The following is a 19,267-nucleotide window of genomic DNA, read 5'->3' as shown; positions in this document are numbered from 1 at the left end:
AGAAGCACATGGAATATTTTCTCTGATATACCAAATGTTAGGAAACTAAACAAATCTGAATAAATTTAAGAAGATTAAAGTCATATCAAGCATCTTCTTCAACCACAAATATATGAAACTAGAAATCAATTACATGGAAAAAACCCCTGAAAAACACATAAACACATGTAAGCTAAATGATGTGGCAGTAAACCAATGAATGAGTTATCAGTGAGATCAGGAAAGAAATCAAGATGCCTTGAGCCCAAAGACAATGAGAGCACCCCTGACCAGGCAGCTCAGTTGCCTTGAGCACCCTCTGATAAGCAGCGGTCGTGGGTGTGACCCCAGTCCGGGCACATGCAAGAATTACCCAATGAGTGCACGGATAAGGGGAACACCAAACAGGTATTTGTCTCTCTCTCTCAAATCAATCAATAAATAACTCTCAAAGGAAAAAAAGAAAATGAAAACACAATGACCCCAAATCTATGGGACGCAGCAACAGCAGTCCTAAGAGGGACATATATAGCAATATAGGGCTACTTCAAGAAGGAAGAAAAAATCTGAAATAAACAAAATAACAGTACACCTAGAAGAACTAGAAAAAGAACAATAATCAAAGCTCAAAGTGACTAGAAGGATGGGAATAATACATATCAGCAGAAATAAGCCAAAGAGAGGCTGTAAAACCAAAACGATCAATTAAACCAAGAGCTGGTTCTTTGAAAAGATAAACAAGACTGATGATAACCTTTCGTCTGGCCCCAGAATATAGCTGAAGCCTGCACCCCTGCACCCCCCCACGTCCCCTCGCATCCCCCGCCCCCACTGCCACCCAGCCGCCCACTGCCACCTCTTCAGTGGGCAACCTACTTGCTGGTGTCAGCTTCTGTGAGCCCACCACAGAAGAGGGCTGCAGCTCTAGCTGGCGGATGGACTCGGAGCCAGAGCCCGAGGAACCTGGGCAGGAGGCAGAGGCAAGGACAGGGCAGACACCGGAGCAGCTGCGCAGCCTCCGGGAGAGCTAGCGACAGGCCCCACGCCAGTCCCACTCTGGATGAGGTCGCAGGGTGCTGACTCCACCACCGCCAAACCGAAGCGAAGTTTTTATGCCAGGAGGCGTTCGTACAAATACCGACCCCAGTACACACAGAACTTCAAGGATACCCCATATCAAAATGACTTGAGCAACCTTCGTTTTCATGCGACTAAAATTCCTTTTAATCCAGATAGCGTTTCCGTCGAAGAAGGTGTAAGCAAGTGGAAAGGATGGAGAAGGAGGCTCGAACTTTCATGCCAAAGAACTAACGGCAAATGAAATTGAGAACTTAAAAAAAACAAAGGGTGCAATTAGAAGATTTCTCCTGGTTTATAAAATGACGTTAGCATTTTTTAGAATAAAACTAATTGATAAAACTGGAAATGTCGCTTGGGCTGTTTACCGGAAGGAAAGGTTTCAGAGTCTGAACGTGTCCCAACGCAGCTGTACGAGAGCCCCCCGTCCTCCTCCAAGGCCCGGTGGGCCTGCGCGCCAAAGTTTTAAATCTCCTCTTGTAAAACCGATTCTTCATGAAGCTCTTGTGGAAAATACTGTTCCCAATATTAGACGGAGCGCTCTGGAGTATTTTGTTGATACAGCAAGAGACGGGAGAAAGCTCCTAGGGTTCGCCTGGAAGCACCACACGCCTTCGCAGAATTCTGTCTGGGCCCAGGGAAGAACAGACAGAGGGGCGCAAAGACCAGAAAATCCCTGCCCCTCCCGCTCCAGCCACCACAGTCAAACTTCTAAGCACAAAAAAACTAAGGACTCTAAAAACTCTTCCTCAGCCGCCCATGTAGATAGCAAAACAGCTGAAGAAAAAAAAAAAGTGGCCCCTAGAGAGCCTGGAGAAGACACAGGCCCATCACAGAGCGGTAGGACCAGCGGTCGGGCGGGGGAACAGAGAGAAGGACGGTGATGCAGAGCCTGCGCATACTCAGGGAAGCACAGAAAACTGTCCCGCAGAGAGAAAACGAGTGCCTCGCCTGCTGAAAACGATGACGCAGGTGAAAAGTCATAATGAAGACTTTGAAAATCCTGTCAATGCCAGTTCCCATCACGTTTTACTGTCACAGTGAATTATCAGAAGCCCACAAACCAGTTTTGGTAAGGGAGGAGAAAACTGCTATCTAGTTTACCCTAAAGAACTGAGGCCGCATTTCAAATTTTAGCCATCTGGTTTTATTTCTGTTGTGAGTATTTTGTTATTTTTTATTTTGGATGGCAGTAAGTTTAATAAGATGTTTAATAGGAATGTATTCTGTAACACTTTTAGGATGTGAGTTTAAAAAACCAACCAACCAAACAAAAAAACCCTCAAAACAAACTCCTTGGACCAGATAGCTAAACAGGGAAATTTTAGCAAACATTCAAAGAAGAATTAACACCTATCCTTAAACTATTCCTAAAAAATCCAAGAGAAGACAAAGCTCCAAAGTGCATTTTGCAAGGCCAGCATTACCCTGGTTCCAAAACCAGACAAATAACTTTACCAAAAAAAAGTTATAGGCCAGTATCACTGATAAAGACAGATGTAAAACTCTTCAACAAAAAATTAGCAAATGCAATTCAGCAATACATTATAAAAATCATACACCATGATCAAGTGGGATTTATTGTTGGGATGCAAGTTGGTTCATTCACTATCTGCAAATCAATTTATGTAATAAACCACATAAGCAAAATTAAGTAAAAAATGATATGAGCATGTCAATAAATGCAGAAAAAGCTTTTGATGAAATCCAGCCCCCATTTATGATAAAAGCTCTCAGATCAATGGGAGTAGAGGAAACATACCTGAACATAATAAAGGCCTTGTATGACAAACCCACAGCCAACATCATATTCATTGTGGAGAAGCTAAAAGTGTTCTCCTTAGTATCAGGATCAAGACAAGGAGGTTCATCTCAACCACTTTTACTCAACGTAGTATAAAAGGCCAAGCCACAGCAATCAGAGAAAAGAAATAAAAGGCACTCAAATTGGAAAGAATGAAATAAATTGACATTATTTGCAGATGACATGATCCTATAGAAAGAACCTTAAATTTCCTCCAAAAATGTTAAAACTAATAAATGAATTTAGTAAAATAGCAAAATATAAAATTAATATTCAGAAATTGGTTGCATTTTATATACCAATAACAAACTATCAGAAACAGAAATTAAGAAAACAATCTCATTTACAATTGCATAAGAAAATAAAATACCCAGGAGTAAATTATCCATTATTCACAGAGGTAAAAGACCTGTACTGAAACAATTGTAAGACACTAAAGAAAGAAAATAAAGATACAAATAAATGAAGCATGTACTGCGCTCATGAGTATGAAGAATTATTTAAATGTCCATACTACCCAAAGCAATCTATATATTCAATGCAATTACTGTCAAAATACCAACGGTATTTTTCACAGAAGGCCCTGAATGGCCGCTGAAACCTTGAGAAAAAAACAAAGTTGGAGGTATTGCTGTACTCGATACGGTGCTGGCATGAAAACAGACACATCCATCAATAGAACAGAACAGAGAGCCCAGAAGTTAGCCTATGCTGATGTGATCAGTTAATCTATGACAAAGGAGAGTAAAATATACAGTGGAGTAAAGACAGTAGATTCAATAAATGTTAGGAGAACAGGACAGACACATGGAAAAAATGAAACGAGGCCACCTACTTACACCATATACAATAATAAATTCAAAATAAATTAAAGACTTAAATGTAAGACCCAAATCCATTAAACTAAAAGAAAACATGAACAATAAAGTTTCTGACACTGTTCTTAGTAATACTTTTTCTGATATATCCCCTGCCCCCACTTCTTTCTTCACAGGCACAGTCTCCTAAACTCTGAGGCAATGGGCATCTGGCAGCTGGTCCCAGGCTAATTCCCTGAATCTGTCCCCAAACCCCCTTTTCTCTACAGCTAGGCAGACCCACTCAGGGCCCGGCCCCTGTCCGGTAACACCATGACCTGCTTCACAACCAGGTCCTGCTCAGCAGGGGGAACTGGCTGCTTCTGAGCCCAGTGAGGAGAAGGTCCCCATTCTTCTGTCTGAATGGCGGAAAAGACTTTGGATTCCTGGGGTGCCAGTGGGTGGCAGCCAGTCCCTCAGGCCCAGGCCCTCCCTGTCCTGTACAGGACCCAGCAGCAGGTCTCCACCTGTGCTCACAGAGGGCGCCTCTGCCACCTGAGACATGACCCTCCTGAGCCAGCTGCTTGTGGGACTCGGTCGGCAGCTGGGACACTGGATCACTGCTCTGGGAAGAGATAGGAGAGGCAGGAACTTCCCTGCTCTGGGAGCTACTTCTAGGGCATCAGTCTCTACCTGTAGGAGAAGAAACACAGTGATGGTGAAACAGGGTGTAAAGCCAAAGGACCCCAATATAGAGCATGTCCCCACTCCACAGACCATGGGTTGGGGGATGATATGGCTTAAAATGCTTTTTATAACAATGGCAAGCTGATGGTTAGCTAGTAGCTGTGCTATCGCCCGGGGGCTAAAGGTGCGTACAGGCCTTCCAGAATATATGGTGACTTGTGACAAAGCCAGGGGTTCGTATAGCACCTGTGAGAAAGGCAAGGAGGAGGTTTCCTCTGCATCACTGAGTCAGTCAAGGTGGCAGCTAAGAGAATGTAAATGACACAGGAAACTGGCAAATGTAGCTCATCGTGGGAGGAGCTGCGTAGGAGGTCCTATAGGAAGCTCCAGGCCAGGATTTAAACAAAGGGCGGGCAAGGAGAGAGGCTGGTCCACCACGAAGGCTGAGGGAGGAGGTAGCAGCTGTGCTGGTCTGTAGTAAAGAGGGCAGCCACGTGAGGAAGATTCAACCACACTGCCAGTGTCGAGATAGGAGCCATGTGGGCAGAGTGAGTGTCGAAGAGAAGGAGCCATGATGTAGCAGCTAGGCTTGCAGTCAGGATCCAGCCGTTGGCCTGGTGTAGTAAGGGAGAGAATGGCATGCTGCTGCTTGGAGTGTGCCCACCCTAGCCGACTCAGTAGCCATCAAGGACCATGCCTTGCAGACCTGAACTCTATCTGGACTCTTGGAACTCAGGACACACGGGGAGGCCACTCTTTTTTTTTCTTTCCTTAATTGTCTTTTTTTTTAATTTTTAAAAAAATTTTATTGTTATTCAATTACAGTTGTATGCCTTTTCTCCCCATCCCTCCACCCCACCCCAGCTGAACCCCCCTCCCTCCCCCACCTCCACTCTCCCTCTTGATTTTGTCCATGTGTCCTTTATAGTAGTTCCTGTAATCCCCTCTCCTCACTGTCCCCTCCCCACTCCCCCCTGGCTATTGCTAGATTGTTCCTAACCTCAATGTCTCAGGTGATATTTTGTTTGCTTTTTTCTTCTGTTGATTATGCTCCAGTAAAAGGTGAGATCATATGGTATTTGTCCCTCACCGTCTGGCTTATTTCACTTAGAATAATGCTCTCCAGTTCCATCCATGCTGCCGCAAAGTGCCCATCAGCAAATGAGTGGATCAAAAAACTATGGTCTATTTACACAATGGAGTTCTATGCAGCAGAGAGGCCCCTCTTTTAGGACTTGTGCCTTTCCTGGACTCCACCATGATCCAATGCAACACAGCACATACTTTCCTAGGCGGAGGTGGAGGGCAACGTTCCCCAGATCCTGAAGGAGAGAGCTGCTGCGAGGTTGTTTGCACAGCCAGGGTAAGCACAGATAAGGAGATGGGGAACTACTGGGCTTGGCTTTGGCTTATAGCCTTTTGGGGAGCAAGGAGAGGCTGGGTCTCAGGAAAAACAGGGCTTCAAGCTGAAGTGTTTCCAGCTCCTGCAAGGTTGGAATATTGTAAATAAAAGCCTGTTTCTTCCAGTACTAATTGTTGGGTCATACACCAAGGCGCCACAAGAATGGGACCCTGTTTTCTCAGTTACAAATCTGCCTGGGAAGTTGTCTGAATGACAGTCATGAGATGCTCCTCTTCAGTGACAATGTTGTAAGAAAGGCTAAAAACTGAGGACCGAGACCTGGAGTCTCCTTGACACAGTTCTCACCAGGGAATGTGCCCTGGCTCGTGGGACCGAGGCCGTGGGAGATGGCTCTTCTTCCTGCTTCAGCCACAGAATTTACTGAATTCAATTCAGCAAACCTTTTATCAGAGTATTAAGCAAGAAAATGTTACAAAGTTCAGTTCCTGGGAAATCAGGCCCTAAGAGAGGCGACTGCCCTGATGTTATTTATTCATCGTTTGTTTATTAATTATGTTCATCTTATCATAGTTATGTATTTATGTAACTGATGTTTGCCCTAACCTTGTATTAAAATTTACAAGACATGTTTCCTATTTTTGTTATCAAATTTGCATTTTCATTTATGAAATTCTTATCAAACTTCTTGATTTCATTTATTCTGGAATTTAAATCCTTACATGTTTTCTATATAAATCTCAGAATAGTACTTGTCTACTAAGACTCAAAGAACAGTTCCACCACTAGTCAGAAAATCCCTACCAAAAGCTGAGGACCTATAGAATTAAAAACAGTCCTGGGAAATATGGAATACGTTCAGCACTTGGGTCGCAGTTGTAACTGATTTAAATTCTGGCAGCAAGGAGCAGTGGGTAGAAATTCCCCAGAGGGGTCATCCAGCCTGAGGGGGGAAAGACACACGCTATTTATTGGCTGATTGTGGCACCTGGTACTCTTCCTCCCACCCTCTCTTCAGTCCCTGCTTTACTGATGGCATTTACCCCCTTGTACAATGCCTTCCCCCACCCATCGTGCTGCCCACCTGCACAGGTGCTCTGGTTCTGTTGTGGGTTCAGCTTCAAGGTTGCTACTCAGAGTACAAAGTCAAAGGGATAGAGCAATAGTTGAGTGGAAAGTGTTTGTTTTTCAAATCCCCGTAGGCAGGGCTGCTTCTGTGAGTCCTGATGGAGATTAGATATTGGGGCCCTGAGCCAACACCACTGTCACAGTGAAGATGTAGGTGAGGTGCTGAGGTGAAAGGAATCAGCTCAGTTCCATCCACTGTCTGTGTGTGTTGTGTGAATTTCTCAGATAGCAGGGAAAGGTATCAGTTTGCGAGGATTTCTTGAATCTTTGCCCCAGAAGACCTCACCAATGCTTTAGTAGGCTGTCTAGAATTTGTGGGTAATATTTTAATACACTTTTATCCTGTATCTTTTTCTTTTCGACTACTTCTTCTCAGAGGACCAGTTTAGTAGGAGAAAAGCCTGCAACTCTTAACTTTGATGTATCTTTCTTTGATTGACTATCGCCTTTCAAACCTGTGCTTCTCCCTGAACTCCTCCAAAAACGTAAAAAGGTAAAGCAAATTGTCATTAAATTACTTAAGAAAGTAGGTCATGTTCTTCTGTCTAATCATGATTTTGTAAATTCATGACTTACTATGTATTTTTTAAATAACCCCACGATTTTGATTTCATGTGTTTCTCAGCCTATGCAGAAATGTGAGTCGACCTGGGGCTTAGCATACAGAGAGTTATGAATGTCACTTTCTTGTTCATTTCAGACTTTTCTTTGAAGATTGTTTCCTGAGGGGAGGGCATTCTTCAGCTCCGACTCTGACAACCTCCCAGGCCCAGGGGCTGTATTTCTGCTCTTTGTGGTGGTGATGGATCCTTTGCACAGACTTCCGGACAAGAACTCCCAAGCAGGGACAAGAATTCCCAAGCAGGGACAAGAATTCCCAAGCAGGGACTTCCATCTGATCCAGGTGTTCTAGGCTGTGACCAGGCTCCCGAGCAGCTGGCAGAGGAGGGAGCGGTTCCGTGTGCACGGCTGTGTCCTGCTGTGAAGAGTTGGAAGATCTGCTGGAGCATCGCATGGTGGAAGCAGGTGCGTTGTGTCTTTTGCCTGTGGGAGACAGCCCCTCCTTTCCAAGGAAATTTCAAGTCGTTTTTGTCATGTAGGCATGACGGAGGGGGAATCTTCTTCAACCGTCTACAAAAATTAGAGATTCTCCCGTTGTTTCTGCTGTGGCTCCAAAGAACAGCCTCGCCAAGGGAGCCGGCAGCAATGGAGCAGGGCAGCATCACTCCAGCCACCAGCCAGGACTAGGTCTCGGCCTTGAGCACGCCGGTGATTCAGGGGACGGCCGCCAGGGGGCGTCGCGGGCTTGATTAACACGAAGTTTCTGCAGCTGGTTCCCTGCAAGCTTCTTTTTCAGGGTTGGGTCTCAGGACAGATCCACCTTCATGTCAAGTCGTGGCCCCACCGAGCAACTTCCAGCTGCTGTAATACTGAGCAAAACACCTTCCTCTGGCGGCCCTGCCTGCTGAACCCCGAGCTCTGCCCGGGCCTTGCCAGGGCACTTCCCTTAGGTACTGAGCAGAGAACCTTGCCTTTTCTGCGCTTTCCCCCGAGTTTTCAGCTTTACTGTGCACAAAAACTCCAGCGAAGCCATTTTTACAAAGAATCCTTTACTGAGGGCTTTGAAGCTGGGAGTCAGCGTGTTTGGTTCACTTTACAGATTCTGGACTGTTTCTGCAGGAGATGCCCAAGGACTCAGAGACTGGAGCGCCGAAAGGGTAGGGCAGGACTGGGCCTTGTTGGGGCCACTGCAGAAGTGAACTGGGGTGCGGCCACCAGGGCCGGAGTGCAGGAAGAGACCTCTGTACAGGATTTTAGACTTTTATGGTGATTTTTCAACATTACAACGTTACACCAGTGGAGCAAAGGATAACTCAAGAGGGAGATCATCAAAAGAGCATTTCCTTCAACTTTTTAAATTATTAAAATATTTTAAGATTCAATATAAATATCAAATGTAAAATTTAAAAATATTTTAATGTTAAAATGTCATTGTATTAAACTTTAAAGTATGTAAATACTTTAATATTAAATAAATGTCAATATAAAATTTAAAAATTTTAATTTTAACACTCAGACCTTTGAAGCAGCATGTATGAAAGTTCAACCTTATTTAAAGTGTATCTTACTTATACCGAAACAGAAATTTAGCCCTGGCTGGTGCAGCTCAGTGGCTTGAGCATGGGAGTGGGAACCAAAGGGTGGCAGGTTGGATTCCCAGTCAGGGCACATGCCTGGGTTGTGCCAGTAGGGGGCGCGCCAGAGGCAACCACACATTGATGTTTCCCTCTCTTTCTTTCTCCCTCCCTTACCTCTGTCTAAAAATTAATAAAATCTTTTTAAAAAACATATAAAAACAGGAATTTAATGTTACTGTTTTGACTTAATGGAAAGGGAAAACACGGGAATTTCAAGATTACGTTTCTAATGGACAGTATTGCCGTGTTGGACACCCTCTCCTGACTCCATGAGAATACTGGTTAATTTTTCTTTAAGGTCACGTTACTGAAACGTGTTCACGGGACCCCACCCGTGGGTGCCAGATACAAGGCACAAGGCAGACCCATTGCCTGCTGCCACAGCGCCTCTTCCAGGCTGGTGGTCACTGAGCCCTCCCTCCGTTAAAGCCATGCTCATGCATAAGACACCAGCAGGGGGTCCTGGGGCATGTAACTCTTGTAGGGTCAGCGAGAGCTTCCAGAGCAAGCAGTGCTGAGCCCGCCTCCCCAGGAGCCGCCTGCATTAGCCAGGTAGGTGCATGGTCATCCTTTGTGGACATGTAAAGGGCAGGTCTCCTAGGGAGCAGGTAAAACAGAGGCCTCGTGTTTGGAGATGGGACCGAGTAACGACGTGCATATGAAGTCATAATTGCAGAGATGACATTTAGAACAATTTGGGGGGTTGAGACTGTACGTGCAGAGGACGAAGTGTGGCGCCTGGCTCAGAATTCTGAGGGACCGCAAGACCCCCTGAGACAAGACGGGGCGGGATGGTCGACAAAGGAAAGAGGGCAGGAGGAACTCAGAAGGTGGTGAGGACAGAGAAGCCAGGTAATGGTCAGGCTTCAGTGCAGGATGATGCTTCAGCGTCAGATGCTCCCGAAACGCCAGCAGGGCCGACAGAGGGTTGTCACTGGCCTGGGCACGAAGTGGTTTGTTGTAAACTCTGCCCCAGCAGGGCAGGAGAGAGAATGGGGAGCCTGAGGGCACCTCGCCCTGAGTGGAGAAATGAGCGGCAGGTGAAGTAGGGAAGGATATTGCAGAGAACATTCAGGAAGTTCAGGTGTGAACAGAATGGCAGGAGCAAGACAATGCAGGTGGATACAGGCCTGAGTAATGATCATACTTGGGATGAAGAAGGTGAAAATAAAGCACATGTAACATGGACCAAAAGCGGCCAGTCCACAGGAGGATGTTCTTCAGGAGAGAGGGGAGGTACCTGATAAAGCATCAGCATCTCACAAAGGCTGCTCTGCTGTCCTGCCAAGGGCTCTTTCTCCAGGGCTGAGCCTTCGAGAACTGTCTCTCTGTGTGGTGTCACAGAGGTTTTGCATGTGGGACTAGGCACCACAGGGAGGCTTGGGACAGGCAAGAGGGCCTTTGGTGCAGGAAGTGACGTGAGGTCTGAGTGTGAGAAGGAGGTGGGAGTGGAGACCCCTCGGGCTTGCTGCGCTCCTCTCAGGCCCGTCGGTTTTCTACAAGCGTATTTATGAATGTTGAGGATGTCAACACTCTGTTCCATGAACAATTTAAATAAACTTTGAATAGTTTTTTAAAAGTATTACAAGGGATTCTCTTCTGGAAAATGAAAAATACAACTGTTCGGCATAGAAAAAAAATCTCATCACATCAATAAGAACGTTTGCATATTCGGTGGCTGTGATTTCACTTTGGTATCGTGAATTAGCAAAATCAGACATCAGATTGAGGTGGGGTGTATTTTGGATGCCTCTCACACCACATGTTAAGTCTGTGTAAGCACAAACATTCATGGTAATCTTAACCATTTACAGGAATACATTGTGCTAAGGGACAGATCTTCAGATCAACAAAGTGTAAAATTAAAAAGGTGTTTAAACTGGACACACCAGTGATTTCTTTCTTCCTTATCTATCAGCTTCTGTCTGGTAGGTACTACGTGCCCACTTTCACGATACGGGGTAGGGGGTCTGCTAAGCAACCAGACAAAACGGACTACTGCCTCAAGACAAAGACGGACTGTTTGTCTCTCTCTGACTGACTTACTCACTATGCCTACTACCTACCCTCCAGGTCCATCCATGTGACAGAAATGTGCACATGACATCATTCTTTTCTGTGGCTGAGTAATAGTCATTGTATATAAGTACCACCACGTTTTAAACCACTCGACTGTTGATGGGCACCTGGGTTGCTTCCACAGCTTGGCTATGGCAAATAATGGCAAATGAACAGAGGGCGCATATATTATCCCAAATTAGTGTTTTCGCTTTCTTCAGATATATACACAAAAGTGGAACCGCTAGGTCATAACACAGCACCATTTTTAATATTTATGAGAAACCTCCATACTTTTCCCCACAGTGGCTGCACCAATCAGCATTCCCACAAACAGTTCATGAGGGTTCCCCTTTGTCCACATCCTCACCAGCACCTGTTGTTGATTTATTGGTGATAGCCATTCTGACAGGTGGTAGTGATGTTCCAATGTGGTTTCAATATGCATTTCTCTGATGAGTAGTGACATTATCTTTTCATATGACTACTGGTTATCTCTACATCCTCTTTGGAGAAACGACTATGCAGGTCCTAGCCCATTTTTTAGTTGGATTGCTTGTCTTTTTTGGTGTTGACTTGTATGTGTTCTTTATAAATTTGGGATATTAACCCCTCATCAGATGTATTACTGGCAAATATGTTCTCCCATTCAGTGGGTTGCTCTTTCATTTTCTCGATGGGTTTCTTTTGTTCCTACAACATTTACCAGTGAGCCAGTCCCGGGGGCAACCCAGGCTGGAACACCAGACACTCCTCCTCTGCCCCGGGGTCGGGCAGCCTGGTCCTGTCCCCCTCAGCATTGGTGGCCGGGCCCGGGCAGCTTCTGTCCCTGTCTGCCCCCAGAGCAGCCCCTGGTTTCACCCACAGATCCCAACGGGCCTCGAGGCAGGATTCACTACAGGGTGGAGATAATTCAGAGGACACCCATTAGGGTGGGTCAGGGTGAGTCTGAGGCCAGTCTGGGAGCCTTTCGGTTCTTAGTTAAGCCATCTGCTGGGTGAGGAAGCATCGCCTCCTATTTCTGAGGATCTGTACAGACACTATTGCTCAGCCTCTCAACAGGGATTGCAAGGCAGGAGTTGCGTGGTTTAGTTCACAGAGAGCTTAGGTAACTTGCCCGACGTCTCCCAGCCAGGAAGCTGGGGAGTGGGGCTGCCTGGGACCCCAGTCGATGTCTGGAGGGGACGTGGGGTGATGACAGGGACGCGGGGTGTGTCTGAAATTGCCTTGCCCCTGGCACACCACCCCCAGGCTGGTGGTCTGGGGGCAAATTCCAGTGAGACGCCACCTGCAGGATGGTGGCAGCTGCTTGCAGCAGGAGGAAGCCGCAGTAACAACAACCACAGTCCGGCTCAAGGGCTGCCTCAGGGAGGTGGGAACACTCTGGTAATGGATGGAGAGGGTGGTCTGCTGGCTGGGTGGAGGGGGTGCCCCCTAGGGGTCCAGCACTCTGAATGAAGACTTTCCACCAGGCCCCTCTTTTCAGCGCCAGACCTTCCACGGCTCTGCTGACCTCAAGTGCTTCGAGAGTCGTCAGCAGTTCTGCAGGGCCCCCCTGACCCTTGTCACAGCCGTCCTGCTCTGCTGGCCCTTGGGCGTCATGTCAGTGCTGCTAAACCCAGTCACTTTGGCTCCATGGCCTCCTAACAGCCCGTGAACTTTGATCGCAACCATCTTGGTTGTCTTGTGTCCCTGTCACTCTATGGGGACTTGGGGAACCAAAGGTGATAAATCCGTGGACCAATCAGACAGGGCACTCAGGGCCAGCACTGCCACTGGCCTGCCTGGAACAGATGCCCAGCCCTGGGTCAAGGGCAGGACTAGAGATGGGGTTTGGGACTGAGATCTGAGAAGCCTGAGAAGTCGGGGCCGGCAGCCCCTGCATCCTCTCCGGGGGACGGCACACCATGTGTAGTTGCTCTGGCCCTCTCTTCACCATTGCCATTCCAGGGGGAGCAGTAGCGGGCCAGGTGGAGCCACGACCTTTCCCTCAGCCTGCGAGGGCAGCAGGGGGCAGTGGGGAGGTGAGGAGGGGCCCCTCCAGGCTGTGGTTCTACCAGGCTGTATCGTGTGGGGAAGAGGTCCTTCGGGCTTTGCACCCTGGGGAGCAGTTAGAAAGGAAATGGAGGACAGTGTGTGAAGCCCTCTCTCTAAGTGGCTGGCTGTCGCACCTGTACCGGGACCTGTGTGCGTTGACTTCATGCCCTAATTCTCAGAGAGGTTTTACAGACGTGGACTCTGAGGCTCAGAGGAAGCCCAGGCATCCCTGACACCCACCGGGCGAGCCCTGGGCCTGGGCCAGCCCTCCTCTAAGTGGAGCATTTGGTCCAGTTGCCCTCTCAACACTGAAGCCCAAACATCCACGCTGACAGGGCCCGGAGAAAGTCTTGGAGATGGCCTCCCTTCCGAACAGTTTCCCCACTCCTGAGTCTCCTTTTCCTCATCTTCACCTAAGAAACTGGTCTCAGGGGTTGAGCTGAAGCTGTTTCAGAGAAGGCAATGTGCCACCGGGCTCCACTCTTGGGTACAATGGCCCTTCCACCTGCCTACGCAGGCCAGGCCTCAGGAGAGGCCATCACCAAGCACTCCCCAGATCCTGTCCAGGCCTTGACGGGGAAGTGCAGAGGTTTTCCGTACCTCCCACCCAGCGTGCAGACAGTGTTGGAGAAGGAGAGATAACTCTGAAGTGGAGGGGTGATGCCGAGACGCACCCCCCCGCCCTGGGTGCTCTGACCCCTGCAGCCTGACTTTTGCTGAGAGAGGCCCCCGGGGGCCGGTGCCTGGCCACTCGACCTGCTATGCAGTCAGGAGCCGTTCATGCCCGGCCCTCCTTTCTTTTGAAGTGTCAGCTTTCAACCTCATGGCAGAGTCCCCATGAGGGCAGAGGTCCAGAGACAAAGTGCCCTGTCACCCAAGGACATCGGGCAAGACGTGGCTGTGCAGAACCTGGAACCGAGAGCAGGTGCAGGCCTGGGCACCCCGGAGACAGCACTGTAACCTGGATTCCCAGTCCCTGTGTGTGTCCCTGAGTCCGTGAACTGCTCTCCTCAGTGAAGACTTTGCTCAGGACCCTCCCACACGCCCCTCGGGCTGCTGCAGGCTAGTTTCAGAGCCACTTCACCAGCTTTCCCTAAAGCATGGGCTACGGGCAACACATCTGTGGAACTTGGCTCTGGAAGCTGATACTCAGAGTGTAGCCCGTGACCCAGCAGCTTGGGTATCAGGGGGGACCATGGAGGCAGTGCAGACCCTCAGGCCCATCGCAGACCCACAGCATCAGAACTTGCCCAGGTGATTCATGGGCAATGCAGTTTGACAGGCAAGGGTGTCTTCAGCAACAGGACTAAGGTGGCAAATGATTGGCAGGTGGTGCACGTGCTCTCCGAGCCTCCCTGTGCTGGGATCCGGGAATTTGGGGGTGCTGGCCGAGGTCAGAGCCTCCTGGCTCCCGCAGTAGCTGGGCCTCCACACACTCATGGCCACGCTGACCAGCTGGTGCTGGGAGGGAAGGAAGTGCCAAAACCCCTGGGGTGTGCGAAGTCCTCCATTGGGACAGGATCTGCCCTGATGTTCTGCCTCAGAGCAAGCTGTGGGAGCGGCCCTGGATCCTCTACATGTGGGGCAGAGCCGGGGCTGGGACCAGGAGCCCCTGTCAGGCATCCCCGGGGTGGGAAGAGCTCAGACAGAGCCATGCAGAGGAGTGAAGCAGGCAGCCCTGGAACAGGTGGGTGGAGACAAGGACCTGGACCTTGGCATCAGGGCTGTCTCTGGGGGTGGGGGGATGGGCGAGGGCAGCACCCTCTGCTTCTCCAGCCCTCACCTGCTGCACAGCCAGGGTGGGGTGGGCTGTGAGCAGAGCCCAGGCCTGCAGGGTCTGAGGGCACTTCAGCAGGTGACTGGAGGCGGGCATTACCCACTCCCGACAGCAGGGGGCAGCAAGAAGACAAGCTGCAGAGACCCACCTACTGTTCACTGGGCCTGAGGCAGGAGGCTAGGGCTGAGCTGGGGTGGGATTCCCCTGTCGGGACGCAGGAAGGGTTTCAGGGGAAGCAGCCTGGTGTGGGAACAAGGCTGTCAGGAGCCCCTTCCTCAAAGCCCTGGGTACCCTGATGTGGCAGGTCCTGGGTCTCCCTGCGTCAGGCTGCACTCTCATCCTCACAGCCCTCCTGTCCCAATGGGCTCTGTCAGAGTTTGCTCAGTGACTGAGTGACCTGACAACTTGGCCAGGGCCTGACCTGTAGGGGACCCTCGGCACTGGGTGCTGCTGCCCTCTGGTGGCCGTGGCCGGGAGGGCTCTCCGGGGTTTGGCTGGCTCGCTCCCTCAGGCCTCCTGGAGCTGGTTTCTGAGCTGCTTGCGCCTCAATTATATGGGAGCTGTCTGTCCAGTGACGCCTGACAGGTGGGGAGACCGAGGCCTGCAGGAACACCTAATTTTTCATGAGCCACCCAGGCTCCAGACTCTGAGGCTGCGTTCCTAGTACCCTGCACCCAGAGGCCTTGTCAATAGTGCACCCAGTTAAACTTGAATTTCAGATGAACAACAAATAACCTTTCCATATTCACGTGTCTCGTGCAATAGTTCACGCCTGATTGGCTGTATCTGGCAGCCCTACTTGTCAAGCCATTGAGCTGAGCCTGCACAGCCCCGGGGCAGGTCGGCAGCTGGAGGGGCAGCTCCCAGGCCACCCCAGGGGCCAGGGCACCTGGCCCCCTGATGGAGCCACCCCTCATGCCCAAAGACTCTGGCCTCGGTCCAGCTCCAGCTCCCTGAGAACCACTGCTTAGAGGCCCTTGGGCCCCTGCTCAGCCCTCACCACCAGGACCACCGCTGAGGAAGGTCATCTCCACTCAGGTGCCACCTCAGCAAAACCTGTGGCCAGGGGCACAGGCTGCCCCATCATGACTGGATGTCACTGTGTCCCTGAAACTGTTCCTGGGTGCCCCAAACAGAACTGGCGGGAAGTTGCTGTTGGTGGGGGAGCTGGACAGTGGGCCAGCTAGTGAGGGGCTTCAGGAGGGGCCACCCCACATCACCTGCCCCCTGCAGGCCTGCAGCCATGAGCACACAGCATCCGAGCTGTCCCCACTTCCAATGGCCACAACTCCTGGTCCCCAGAAAGAAATGAACCAAAACTCAAACTCAAGGAGCTGAGATCACCAGGGCTGTTGCAGCCCTGTGATGGGGGTCCCCTGGACCCTCTGGAGCAACACTAGACTGAACTGGCCCCCTGAGGCCTGAGGGCAGGTGTGTGGGGATGGGGACAGGTGACACATCCGAGTGTGAGCCTGTCTGCAGTCAGGACCCTCTCCTGCCACGAGGCAGCTCACAGAGTGGCAACTGCAACTCTGGACCGAAAATTGACATGCAGGTATTGACCAAAAAAAAATTAGGTTTTTTCATTCATGAATTTATTCATTTGGGATGTCCTAATGAAGTGGAAGAAATCATATGTATTTACAGGTTAATGAATCAGTTTTATTACTAAAATAAAACTGTAAGAAATCAGAGAAGAGCACTTCCCTTCTGAACTTTTTCAACACGTGTGTGCTGTCTGATCCTCTGTGGCCCTCACTGTGCCTGGGTCTCAGGGGCAGGGCCTTCACAGGCCACCGTGCAGGTGCTGAGAGACAGGTGAGCAAGAACAGCACTGTATTTGGAAGATGTACAGACTTAGGTGATGAGACTAGGGAGAGGTAGGGACGATACTGGATTTCCATTGCGGCCCTAACACCTGGCCTCAGACAGAGTGGCCCACACCACACAGTGTGCGACCCATCGCAGGAGCTGTGGGTCAGAACCCTGAGCAGGTGCGTCAGGCTGTGCTCAGCCCCTGAGGCTGCAGGAGGCCCTGGCCCCTGCTCCTGCGCTGCTGGCAGAATCCACTCCTTCCGGGACAGTTGCCTCCCTTGTCCCTGCCAGAGCCGCTCCCGGACTCCAGGGGCCCCCCAAAACCTTGGCCTGTTGTCCCTTCATCCAGCCTCAGCAGGTTACTTGGCCTCCCTGGCTGACCCAGGACGGTTTACCTCCATGACCTGTCTCGCCGTTGTGACCTGTCTTAGCTCTGTGACCTGCTGTCCTGTGATACCTCACGGTGCTGCGTTGGGACCTATGCAGTGACTACCCAGCAGGGTCAGGGAAGGGCCCCCCAAGATCTTGTCATATTCAAACCCAGAATAACTGTTATGACAGACTTAGCTGGGCACATGGAGAATTGGGGAAGCGTCTCCAAAAGGGACAGCAAGTGCCCGCAGGACAGTGACAGCCAGGCTGGCTGGGGTGCAGGGCAGGTGAGCAGATAAAGGGCCCTCAGGTGGGCTGAAAGTGCTATCACAACAATGAAAGATTTTAGGCATGAGAATGGTATCACCTCATGTATATTATTTAAAGATCGTGCTGTGATCTGACATTTGAATTCCTATTTGAGGTTGGCCTTGAGAGCACAGGTAGGATTTACACAGAGGAGGGTGGTGAGGCAAGTACTTCAGGAACAGTGACCTGAGCACGAGGCCCAGAGGCAGGAGACCTGAAGACCAGAGACCAGAGTGCACGGCAGGAAGAGACCTGTGAGTGAGGGACAGGGCAGGGAAACGGAAGACCCTCCACGGAGGGGGTGGGGCAGGGGAGATGGGGACCCTGCATGGAGGGGCCAGGGCAGTGGGTGTATGGTACTCTCCATGACTGGGACAGGATAGGGGTAATGGGGACCTTTTATGGCTGGGGAAGGGCAGGAGGGACAAGGGATGAGGGACCTGTGACATCCGTGGAGGGCCCCCTGTCCCCGCTGCTGTGCCCTTTCCCAGTCTTCTGTTCCCTGCCCTGCTTCCTCCATGGAGGGTCCCCGTCGCCCATCCTCCCTTCTTCATAGAGGGTCTTCTGCTCACCTGCTCTGTCCCCTCACTCACAGACCTCTGAGGGACGGCTGCCCTGGTCTGCTGGCTTCATCTCTCCTGCCTCCTGGATGCGTGTCCACTCTCTGTACCTGAAGCACACCTCACCCTCTTCATCTGAGTGATCTCCCCGTGTGCCACGCAGGTTTTTAAAACATGAAATACCTGACTGTTTAGTCAGGGGCACTGACCCTTTTCCCTTAGATTGTCAGATTTTTAAAAAATGACAACATGGCTTCAACCAGGAGCCTAAAGAAATGTCTTTCTATGGTCTGTTGGCCACTTCAGAACTTAGGAAATGTAATGGTCAATTCATTAGAAACATCTGAGAATAGAGGAGAGAAAGAGAGAAAGGAGAAACGAGGGGAAAAATGGAGAGAAAAAGAAAAACATATATAAAAGCCTTGAAAAGAGACCAGGGTCCCTGACTAAATGGTCAGATAGTGCATGTTCTAAAACTTCTTGCAGGACACCATGTGCCGCAGCACACCGGTTAAAAACCCCTGGTCTGAATCCCACCTACTCTCAGGACACATGTCAGCTCTCATCTCAAGTGTCAAATCACAGTGTGGTGTCCAGAGGGGAAGGGGGCGGGGGGAGTGGAGAGGGTGCAGGGCGCATACATGGTGAGGGAGGGAGACTCGGGCTGGTGAAGGCACTCTGCACAGGTGATGCGGCACTGCACGGTGTACCTGACACCTGTGTGATTTGACGAACCAAGGTCGCCCCAATCAACTCAATTAAAACAGATAGAAGGTGGGGGCCTTTGAGAGTGATTAGATCATGAGGGCAAACCCCTCATGAATGAGATTGATACTCTTTTAAAAGCTACCCCATACTAGACTTCTCGGCCGGACCACTCTGTAAGTTTTATAAGTGTCTAACCACCATGCTGTAAACCTGAAACTAATATCGAATATCAACTGTAATATAAAATTTTAAGAAAATTTTGAATATATAAAAATAAATGAAGTAAACAAATAAAATTAAGATATGTAAATAAAAATATAAATCAGAGTGATCTTTAAAAAATATAAATCAGTTCATGGCATTCTCATGTCCAAAAGCCTCACTGGCTGCAGCAGCAGTCAGCTGTGCAGACGGGCTCACTGCTGGGATGGACAGACACTGCGGGAGAGAAGTGTCCTGTCTTCTCCCTCCCGGTGCCTCTGTCACTGTGCTGGTGGCGTCTGGCAGTGGTGCAGGCAGAACTGTGCTTCCTTGAGAGTGTGCTAAGCATTACTTTGGCTGCTCAGTTCTAGCATGGGAGAAGACACACACACACACACAC

The 19,267-nt window shown here is 49.7% G+C and overlaps 1 protein-coding gene across 1 annotated transcript; it reads left to right on the top strand.

The window, feature by feature from the left end:
* Positions 1-339: 339 nt before the first annotated feature.
* On the top strand, positions 340-14,085 carry LOC112301697 (opioid growth factor receptor-like protein 1). Its single transcript, XM_053928202.1, is given in 8 exon segments — positions 340-387; positions 822-984; positions 987-1,254; positions 1,256-1,896; positions 1,928-2,096; positions 12,340-12,460; positions 12,575-12,690; positions 13,932-14,085. Coding segments are annotated over 8 exon segments (1,680 nt in total).
* Positions 14,086-19,267: the final 5,182 nt, after the last annotated feature.

Source organism: Desmodus rotundus, chromosome 7 (assembly GCF_022682495.2).
Source record: "Desmodus rotundus isolate HL8 chromosome 7, HLdesRot8A.1, whole genome shotgun sequence".
Taxonomy (NCBI): domain Eukaryota; kingdom Metazoa; phylum Chordata; class Mammalia; order Chiroptera; family Phyllostomidae; genus Desmodus; species Desmodus rotundus.
Note: the sequence above shows the minus strand (reverse complement) of the source record. Positions and strands in the feature narration are given on the sequence as shown.